General features: G+C 46.0%; 1 protein-coding gene and 1 long non-coding RNA gene across 2 annotated transcripts; both read right to left on the bottom strand.

The window, feature by feature from the left end:
• Positions 1–37: 37 nt before the first annotated feature.
• LOC142771571 (uncharacterized) lies at positions 38–1886 on the bottom strand. The gene is made up of 2 exons (XR_012885997.1): positions 1531–1886; positions 38–202 (listed from the first exon to the last, which is right to left on the bottom strand). It is a non-coding gene; the product is annotated as an uncharacterized LOC142771571 (long non-coding RNA).
• Positions 1887–2872: 986 nt separating this feature from the next.
• Positions 2873–6686, bottom strand: LOC142772064 (uncharacterized). Its single transcript, XM_075874164.1, has 3 exons — positions 6286–6686; positions 4561–4826; positions 2873–2883 (listed from the first exon to the last, which is right to left on the bottom strand). The coding sequence occupies exons 1-3, from the start codon at positions 6684–6686 to the stop codon at positions 2873–2875; spliced, it is 678 nt and encodes a 225-aa protein (XP_075730279.1).
• Between the last annotated feature and the right edge of the window lie 4327 nt (positions 6687–11013).

Raw genomic sequence — 11013 nt, 5'->3', positions numbered from 1 at the left:
TCTTCCTGATTGATCAAATGAAAAGAATCGACATCGGTTGTTATTGAAATTGTATTATTTCACGGCGATGCCGGAGCAGTAGAGCTAAAGTATCATTTCTTGTTAGCTGCATGCATGGTGATCTTCCGTACGTTTCGGTACCTCTTGGTTGCGTGCTGCTCACCGCTGAGAGCCCGGGCCAAGGTCTCGCAGAAAGAGGCGGCTGCAGTCAAAAGGAAAACAAACGAAGACTATAGGCTATGTACCACAGCCTCAGATAAACGTATATCGTGCCCAAGTTGGCTTTCGGGCTATACTTAGTTGAATACATCAAGGTATCATGTGACGCTAGCAGACACGGATGCGAAAGATACAACGGGAGGAGCGCATGGTTAAAAGAGCACGCCCTGGTCCTGTTTAGTCTTTCTCGTCCGTGTCTACTATAACGTCATAACACTTTCTGATCGATAGTGCACGTTCGTACAGTTCATCGACGTGATATAAACTTCGACATGCGATTATTTCGAGTGAATTCTCATTTGTCAAGGGGACTGACAACCGATTTTTCTCAGTTTTCTTACGGCGCAGCGGAAATCTTTCGTCGTCTGTAACGGTTAAACCTATACAGCGACTGATTCTAAAAGCGCGAGGATATTTCCCAGGCATATATTTTTTTTTCATTTTTAGAAGCCACTAAAAATGTTCAACTCCCTGTTCCAGCAACGCTGTGCACCGCATTCATGGATGCACGGTATCTCTCCTCGCAAGCTGTTCATTTCGCTAAAGATTCTGCTTTCACAGCAACGAGTGCAGCTGTGGTTAACCATAGGCGTGAACATGGAGGAGGCCGAGCAAGGGGGAAGACGGGGGGAAGGCGGGAGGGGCTCCCTAGAATTATAATTAAGGTATACCTAAAGGTAGCACATACAGATACTCTAGCCCTTTCAGAGGAGAAAAGCGGAGTAAATCGCCTCTGTATTGTGTCCATGTGTGTGTGTATGTGGGGGGGGGGCAAAGTCATCCCTACACATGGACAAAATCTGGAGGGAGGGTGTGACTCGGCATGGGAGACGCAAAGTCAGCCCCGTACATTGACATAGTTTGGGCGACTTGTGCTGCGACAAAGCTTCACCCCCAAAAGGGAAAAACCTGAACGTGCCTATAGTCTTCAACTGTTTCGTGATTAAAAAGCAAGCAGAATAAGTTACTCTGATAAAGCAAGTATTTCTCCTAGCTGGGTCACATACGCCAGGCAGGCAGCAACTGCCAGTGGCAGTTGTGTGGCAGTTTGGGCTAGTTGGTATGACATGACTATCGTCAAGCCTGTGGAACCCTGGAGCCCCATCCATCGAGCGCATAACGCCTTCCGAAACCCCTGCCATTCTTGCTTCGTGCCCTTGCGAATCGAAAAAAAAAAAAAACGTTTTTTTTTTTTCTCCTTCCTTCCTTCCTTCATTAATCGTGTAATATAGTAAACTCTGGTGGAAATGGGGTTAAACCCCATTTCCACCAGAGTTAGTAAACCGTTTTCGCATATCACATGATGCTCACTGGTGCGCAGCAGAGTGCCGATCTCAGGCTCACGACAGCCGCTGCATGCCGATGTTGAGGAGACGCTGCCGGCGCTGTACGACTGGTCACGCGTGGAGGACGCGTCCGCCTTGCAGGCGTCTTCGTGCGAGCAGGACGAGCAGCTGCCACTGCTCTCGCTGGAGCACGCCGCCGACTGGACCTCATCCTCGCTGCTCGTCGCGCAGCAGCAGCAGCCACCGTGGTCGCAGCCGCACGTGACGCCTCCTGAAATAGGTGATGATATGTCGCATGTGCGAATTGGCCATTCGGAGTACAGTGTTGTAGAGGTAGTAGAACACTGTATTCAGGGGGTCGTTCAATGGCGACGCGGCTGCATGTGGTGATACGTGGCTGGTGGTGGGCAAGACAAACGTGTGTGTTTTTTTTTTTGTTTTTTTTTGGCAAATGGCTGGCTGTAAAAGCAGCGTGTCATGCAGAGGCGGATCCAGCCACTCAATTTATGGGGGGGGGGGGGTCACCTAAAGTAACACCTAAGAGGGGGGCGTGGTTATGACTGTTTTGTTTTTAGTAGCACGAACACTCCGTCTCAACATGGCTTTCGCGCAGGCCTTTCGTGTGTTACACAGCTAACCGAATTCGTACATGACATCGCTTCATCATTCGACCAGGGCATTCAATTGGAGGCTGTATTTTTGGACTTAAAAAAGCTTTTGATGTCGTCCCCCACAGTCTTTTGCTTCATAAGTTGTCGTTTCTTGGTATTCCTAAAACCCTCATAGACTGGATTAAGGATTATCTCAGCAGCCGCAAGCAATGTGTTGTGATAAATGGTGTGTCTTCATCAACAGCTGATGTACTGTCCGGGGTGCCGCAGGGGTCGGTCCTGGGGCCGCTTCTGTTTTTGATTTTTATCAATGATTTTCCACTGGGTTTGAAATCAACAGTGAGGCTTTATGCTGATGATTGTGTTTTGTATTGCCCAGTCAAGTGTTTTGATGACACCACAGTACTTCAGTCTGACCTCGATAAGATTGTGTCTTGGTGTGCTCAGTGGCAAATGAGTTTGAACCTAACTAAATGTTTTCATGTGCAATTTAATAACAAAAAAAGGTAGTATCCAGGTCTTATTACTTAAATTCCTGCGCAGTACAAAAGGTAGATCAAGTTAAGTATCTCGGCGTAACATTCACGGCAACACTAGATTGGACCAGTCACGTAGATCTAATCACAGCCAAGGCTTCGCGCTTAATTCATTTTTTCCAAAGAAATTTCAACGACGCGCCGCAAACACTCAAGGAAACCCTGTATATTACAAATGTGCGCCCAATTTTAGAGTATGCTTGTGTTTCTTGGGACCCTTTCACGAATGTACTGAAAGAAAAGTTGGAGAGGGTGCAAAAAAGGGCTGCTAGGTGTATTACAGGAAATTACGATTTTAGAATAAGCTAGGTCTTCTGGAATTCTTCAGGCCTTGGGATGGGAACCCCTTTGTGGACGACGGAAAGTTCAAAGACTTAAATTTCTCTATAATATATATCACGGTAAGACTGGGCTAAATAAAGAGCGGTATTTAAAGACGCCTATAGTTATATGTCCGAACAGAAAGATCACTTATATAAAATTAGAGAATATACCTGTCGATTGAATGTGCTTAAATACTCTTTCTTTCCAAATTCTATTAGTGACTGGAATGCGCTAAAAATGCCAATATTCTCTGATTCTAATTTCCTAACAGCCATTGAAACAGCATTTTGAGCTGCTGAAATAACCCATATATTTAACGTTGGCTTTGTACTTCTCTTGGTTGTTGATTTTTTATATGTATAATTACTGCTTTCGTTGCATAATCCTGTGTTTTGTACTTTTGTTCTAATGCTGTACTACAAGTGTTGATTTCTCCTGTATACTGTAATGCACGATTTATTTGCTTTTAATTTTGCTGTTTTGTATTCTATTTTCTACTGTAACCCCCCTACAACAATGCCCAATGGGCGATGTAGGTACTTGTAAAAAAAACACTGTTAAGGTGTGCTCACAGTGCTTTCACGAGATATTTTATTTATTTCTTAGGAGGGGGGCATCGCTCATAACGCACCCCCCCCCCCTCTGGAACAGCCAATGGTGTCATGAACGCATCCAAAAAAGAAAGAGGGGTAAAACCACAGAACACCTGGTAAAACTACCCCGAAATGATTCAACTTTGCTTGCGCATAGACCCCCCCCCCCCCCCCGCCCCAATTGAAAAAACTTTCTGGCTACGTCCGTGTATGCGAGTGAAATGTATAGCAAGAGAACCAATATTAGCGTACGTGGAAGACACGCATTAGGAGACACATAAAATGCTATATCTGCCTCTTCGTGTGTGTCGTGGCTCTTTGCTTACAGTTACGATACACCAATTCACCCGAACAGCAAGCAGTTCCGGTTTTCGACACCGCGGCGTTCGTAGCCGACCGGAGCTAGAGTTACTTTATAAGCTACCCTTAGGTAGCGTATACAGTAACTCTAATCGAAGCAGACAAGGTGACAGTTTTCCTTCAACATGGCGGAATTTCACAATGAGCAGCATTTCGGGCGTAGGTTCATCGCAACGTTCACCCTCCCCCGACCCCCTAAGTCGATGTACGGGGAAATTTTCGCGTTCCCCTCTTTAGCGACTGGGAGGGGAAGCGCATGCCGAAGTTTTATTCACTCTGCTTCACTGACTGCATTGTACCCATGGAGAAAAAAAAAAAAGCTCGTAGGAAGCCAGCGAAAGCACTGTACAACGCAACAGGTGCAAAAAAAAAAAAAGGAGTATCGGCACTGCACGCCATCACCAAGTTCAGAGCGCGCAGCCGAATATTTGTACGTTGCCGAATATTTGTCCGGCTACGCATCGCAGCCGAACGAATATTCTCGACATTGCCTCACCTTCACTCTTTCAGATTAGACATTCAATTTCAGCTAGCTGGTAGTCTCGGCCTTGTTTCCTTAATCAGAATTACAGTTTACAGTATTCGTCAGTGGCCTAGACTGGGCGTACACAAGGTCCGTTAGATAATTTACCTGTCTGTATGCCGGTGACGTCACAGCTAAATCCACCGCAGTCAGGGCACGCCGATTTCGATTTGGATGTTCTTCCTGGTGCTGAAGGACGTGACGACGATCGTTGGTCGACCTGGGAAGCGGCCGCGCCGCGGCCGTGCATCTGGTTTTCCCGCCGAGGAGATTCGGCGATTGTTCTGCGCTCTCGTAGCCGAGGGCGAGACAAGCGCATACGCACGTGCGCTTCGAATGAAGTCGTCGTCGTGTCCTCCCGCGGAGCGTCGAACCTGTCAAATGTAGAATGTCTCACTGTTAAGCCTATAAAGGGAATGACATTGGGCTTTTTGATGCTGCAGATAGACCTTTTCGAAAACGCCTCCCTGGGCGCCGCCATATTCCTCTTTGGGCTGCGCAAATTGGCGCGTGACCTTTCAAAAATGCACTGACAAGGCTGCGCTCTTAGCCTTTGTACTCTCGCGCGCAACCCATCATGACGGTTTTTTTTCCTCCTGTGAAATCTGAAGTGAATGTCAGCGCGTATAGAATGCGGACAAAAAGTGCTGTCGTGCTCTCTTTGTCCGTGATCGACCACGCCGTTTCACTTCATGCTCAAGTAAGGAACTGCACGTTTATACATAACAACCAGCTCTGTTAGCGCTGGTGAAAGCAAAGTCTATAGTGGGTTGAATACCACCATCACGTTCAGCCCCACTAGAGGCCAAGTCACTCGGCTGCAGGTCACGAGATCGAATCCCAGTTGCGGTGGCTGCATTTGCAAAAGAGGCGAAAATGCTGTGGGCCCGTGGGCCCGGACTTGGATGAGCGTGAAAGAACCCCAGGGGACCGAAATTTCCGGAGCCCTCCACTACGGCGTGTCTCATAGTAATATGGCGGTTCTGGGACATACGTTATACCCCTCATATCAAATCCAATCGTGTTCAAACGGGTTGTCACGCGCGATCCCCTGTGTCCGTCAAAACCGATGGAAGAAGCCAGGACCGTGCTTGTGCACATTAATCGAGACGCAGTACCCGCATGCGTTCAAGTGTCATTACGCCATCATGCTGGCTTCGGTGAGCTTGTATTCAAGCTGCATAAGTACCTCCATTTGTTCTGTGCGACACTTGAAAGGATAATCCATACAAGCTAAAAGGCGAAGTGCCGCTGCTGACATGAGGACAGCGTGCGAGAACTGAGACTTCGGGAACGACCACATTAGGACCGCATACGTACAGACGGGTCCACTGTTCAAGGGAACCCCTGTATGAGCAGCATGTTTAGATTTCGCTATCTTACGGAATCATAGCGGCTTAGATATGCATAAGACTACTGGTGGTTAAATGTTCCGTCTCCTCTTGACAGACTATTGATTTTCATGAAGACTGTTTCTTAATTCACTTGCTCTTAGAGGGCCAGGAGTATTGATGGTGTGTGCATTCGAGTGTTCCCTGTAGCAGTGGACCATCGCGAGCGAAAACAGCCCCATAAGTGGGCAGCGCGTGCGTTAGAATCGCATGTAACACTTGTACTATACACGGAACATCACGGCGATGGCGAAAACTCTTCCGAGTGTTGTCTTTGTGTTAATGGGATATGCTGTCGCTTTGTAAGCAAAAAACAAACAAAAAATAAAGCTAAATACTTGATCCATGGTGAGATTAAAGAAACCAGGGGCAAACCGAGTCGCGAACGTACTCGAGGAACCGGCATAAGGTTGTGACTGAAGGTGCTATAAATGAATCTCACGCGATCTCGTCAGTCACAACGCGATGGTGCTCCGTGGCGACAACCTTCACGGGACCAGTGGATGCAGACACGGTCTTCCCGCGAAGGACCCCGGCCACCGCCGAATCACCGTGCTCCTCCGCGGCCTTGCCGTTGGCCACGTCTGACGGTGGGGTATCCTTGAGCAGGTTATCCAGTTGTTCCGTGTCCAGCATAGTGGTTTGGTAGGCGGCGCTGACCGACTTGGCGGGTTTGATCACTTGCCTGGACACCGCCTGCTCGGACACGGCTTCCTTCTTGGCTGTGGACGTCGCCGCCCGCCGGTTCCTGGACGTCCCATGGGTGGTGCTGGCGCAGCGAGACTTAGGTGTTGCGAGGGTGGAATCGTTCTCTTTTTTGGCGCTCTCTTTTGACGGAGACATTGCTCTCATGGTCACGACGATAGTTTATGGAGGACACTCACTGGGAAGGCTTAATTTTGGACGTCCCCAAATGGCGGCTCAGTTCTTGATTGCCAACAATGGCTCTTACCCATTACAAGGAATTGGTCAAAAAGCGGTTGGTTCTGTGACACCGATGGAAATATAATAATCGAAAAATACTTCGCAAATTAACTCAACCTATAAAACTATTCATGGAGCCGAGCACACCGCGAACGCGAGGTTGACAAGTTATTTCTCAACCCAAAAAAGGCCCGCAGAGATCAATGCTGAACGTAGCACGCACTGAGACTTCGACGCCAACGTTCGTAAGAATCAGGGACGAGGAATTAAACTCGGAACCATTTGGCGGCAGAATTATAATCTATCTGTATATCTATCTGGTTGGTTGGTATGAGGGGTTTAACGTCCCAAAAGCACCTAATGATTATGAGAGACGCCGCAGTGGCGGACTCCGGAAGTTTAGACCACTTGGGGCTCTATTTAACGTACGCAAATCTGAGCACACGGGCCGACAACATTTTCGCCTCCATCAAAAATGCAGCCGCCGCAGCCGGGATTCGATCCCGTGACCTGCAGGTCAGCAGTCGAGTACCTTAGCCACTAGACCACAGCGGCGGGGCAATATCTATCTATCTATCTATCTATCTATCTATCTATCTATCTATCTATCTATCTATCTATCTATCTATCTTTCTATCTATCTATCTATCTATCTATCTATCTATATATATATATATATATATATATATATATATATATATATCTATCTATCTATCTATCTATCTATCTATCTATCTATCTATCTATGACATTATGCTTTCATGTACGTTTTGTTAAAGGGATGTATACCGAAATTCGTATCGCTGGACATGGCTGCATGGCAAACGTAAACGACAAGCCATGACATGGGAGTCATGTTATGCATGTCTGTATACCAAGTTGGTATGACGTCACAAGAGTGTACGAAGAACATAATTGAGAGGTCTTAACGCACGATTGTTTAAAACCATGCCATTCACGGTATGATTTACGTGACATGATCTCGGGGCCCGCAGCCTTTTAATTAAATGGATGTACCGGGTGTCCGAAATATAAGGAACCACATTAAAAATTAGGAAGATAACGTCGTTACGTGGAGCACACCTAGTGGACAGTATTCCCAGTACACTGCATTGGCAATTTCCAAGTTTTTCGTTAATATATATATATATATATATATATATATATATATATATATATATATATATATATATATATATATATATATATATATATATATATATATATATATATATATATATATATATATATATATATATATATGGGATATGGCACAACGGGAGCGTTGTCAACAACGCTCCCGTTAACGAGAAACCTTTCCTTTACACACACCGCCCGCCGCCCGCCGAACGACCAATTACGGGGAAACCCCTTTCTTTAGGCACACCGTCCCGGACCCTCCCGGCACCGCGGCGACAATCTTGGGTGGCCCGACACACGCCAAGAACTGAACAGCACGTGATATGAACCGTAGGTGGATGTAGACGGACAGTTGGCTGATGCTGATGCTGATGACCTTTGATGGATGGCGCTTACCCACAAAAGGGGATGGGCCAAGAACCGGGCGGCAGGATACTTAAATGAAACTACACTGAAAATGAAGCCAATCTTAAAAAGTAGCTTAAAATAATACTACCAAAAAACAAAAATGTGTGCTGAGCAAGCGGTCAAACCATCTTTTGTTTTTGAAAGACATAACTACGAATTATAAACTAAAGATCTGAAAGGGTAGTGGTTCACTAGCATGGTAATCTTTTAGTTGCGTTGATGTAATCAAACACAGCGGAGCATACATCCCTGTGGTAGTAACCAAATGAAGTTCCGCCAAGTGATAAAATTACTGGTAAATTTACTTGTATTCCTAGCTTTTGTAATGGGGCTACTAAAAATCTTTTTCTCTGATAAGAATAACGTTGACAGAATAAAAAGAAATGTTCAATTGTTTCAATTTTGTTGCACCAAATGCATAGCGGTGACGCCTTGAGCTGAGCTTTATTAAGGTAATAATTTAGTTGTGGAACTGCACAGCGCAATCTGGTATAAGTGACCTCTAACTGGCGAGATACACACCACTGTTGACAGTTGGCTTCGTTCTCAGTGTTGACAGTGGTTCTTCCTCTTTTTTACTTTTTTACTTTCTTTCTTTTCTTTCTTTTTTCGTCTTTTTTCTCCTTTTTTTCCTTCTTCCAGTTCCCTCTCACTCTCGCAAGCGTCTTTCAAGGCGAGAGGGACGCGGCAGCAAGGAAGTTTGGAAGCTCATGTCAGTGTAACTCATCCCCTGATGAAGGGAGGTCCCCTCCCGAAACTGTTGGGAAATAAATATATTTATCCTTGTTGACAACGCTCCCGTTGTGCCATATCCCATACCTTCACGAAGACTAACTGGCCCATTGAATTATTACTCCGACTATATATATATATATATATATATATATATATATATATATATATATATATATATATATATATATATATATATATATATATATATATATTAGTGTGTGTGTGTGAAGAAGGTGTCCTTGGATCCATTGGAAAAATACCAAGAAGTAGAGAAAGGGCACAACGATAACTTCTTTAATTTTTCCAACGTTTCACCCGGGGACCAGCCTTCATCAGGGCCGGTCCCTGACTTAATAACTTCCCCTGTACTTTTCTTGGCATTATTGTCTGTTAGGTCACAATAATACTGTCTCAAAACACGGAAAAACCAGCCCTTAAGTATACATTTGTTTTCCTTTTTCATTAAGGAGGGTCTCGTACTGGAAGACTTGGTGCCTTAGGTTGTATACGAGGGACTATTGGTCAGCTTCCAGCTCGTAATAAGTTCACGTGCTACTTGGCGCCATACGGGCCCATAAAGAGTGAGCCACACTCGCCGCCATGGCATCCTATGGCGCTGACTGACACTCCCACGTTTAAATTCACATATATAACCAACATAGTGACTGGGAGGATAGCTGCCGTGGTAGCTGAGTGGTAAAGCATCGATTGCGTTTTTCGAAGGTCGCAGGTTCGGTTCCTGCCCATGGCAAGTTATCTTTTCACCCACTTTTCTTTCTTCACAATTACTATTTGGTCTAATAACTTCCCCTATACTTTCCATGGTATTATTGTTTGTTAGATCTCATTAATATTGCGTCAAAACACGTAAAACCTAGCCCTTAAGTATACATTTGTTCCTTATATGTATGTATATATATATATATATATATATATATATATATATATATATATTGTGAGGAGGTTTATTAGCCGTTAAAGACAGCGACGAGACAGCGTCAAGAACCGTCCAGCGATCGGCACAGCAACGAACCGAAGTACGAGCCGCGAGAGCCAGGCGTTGGCGATGCTGCTCGCTGCAGGCACATCTTCTTCTTCACAATCGCCCCCGCTGAAAAAGGAGCCATCCTGGCGACTTAAGAAGTTTCAGGCAAAGGCTCATGGTACGGTTTCAGTCGGGAAACATGGACGATGTCACGTGCACGCCGGCGCATGTCGTCCGATCGGGAAACTGGTTCAGTTAGGAAATTAACCGGAGAGGTTTTCTCCAAAACGGTGTAAGGCCCCTCGTACCGCGGGACAAGTTTCGAGGAGAGTCCCGGTGTTTGGTATGGGATGGCAAGCCACACAAGAGACCCTGGGGCATAGTTGGGATCCGGAAGAGAGGTGCTACAAGTTTCTTTCTGGCGTTGTTGTTCTTCCGAGGTGAACGCACGGGCGAGCTGGCGGCACTCTTCGGCTTGTCTAGCAGCATCGGAGATAGGTGGACACTCGGATGCATCAGGACGGTAAGGAAGTAGGGTATCAATTGTATGGGAAGGCTCACGTCCGTAAAGAAGAAAGAAAGGTGAGAATCCCGTGGTGGATTGTATTGCGGTGTTATATGCGAACGTGACGTATGGGAGAACACGGTCCCAGTTGCTGTGATCAGATGCCACGTACATTGAGAGCATATCACCTAGCGTGCGGTTGAACCGTTCCGTTAGTCCGTTAGTCTGCGGGTGGTATGCTGTCGTTTTCCGATGAATGACGTGGCATTCCAAAAACAGAGTTTTGACGACCTCGGAAAGAAAAGCGCGGCCTCTGTCACTAAGGAGCTCTCGAGGTGCACCATGTCGAAGGATAAAGCGTTGCAAAATGAAAGAGGCGACATCCTGAGCTGTAGCGCTCGGCAAAGCGGCTGTTTCGGCGTAGCGTGTCAGGTGGTCGACCGCCACTATAATCCACCGATTACCATCTGGTG

The sequence above is a fragment of the Rhipicephalus microplus genome, chromosome 9 (assembly GCF_043290135.1).
Source record: "Rhipicephalus microplus isolate Deutch F79 chromosome 9, USDA_Rmic, whole genome shotgun sequence".
NCBI classification, from domain to species: Eukaryota; Metazoa; Arthropoda; class Arachnida; order Ixodida; family Ixodidae; genus Rhipicephalus; species Rhipicephalus microplus.
This window is presented reverse-complemented; position numbering and strand designations above follow the sequence as displayed.

Coding starts and splice junctions, on each gene's coding strand:
- LOC142772064 (XM_075874164.1), bottom strand. CDS start 6,686: ATGTCTCCGTCAAAAGAGAGCGCCAAAAAAGAGAACGATTCCACCCTC. Junction 4,827..6,285: donor GTTGTGACTGACGAGATCGC/GTGAGATTCATT, acceptor TACATTTGACAG/GTTCGACGCTCCGCGGGAGG.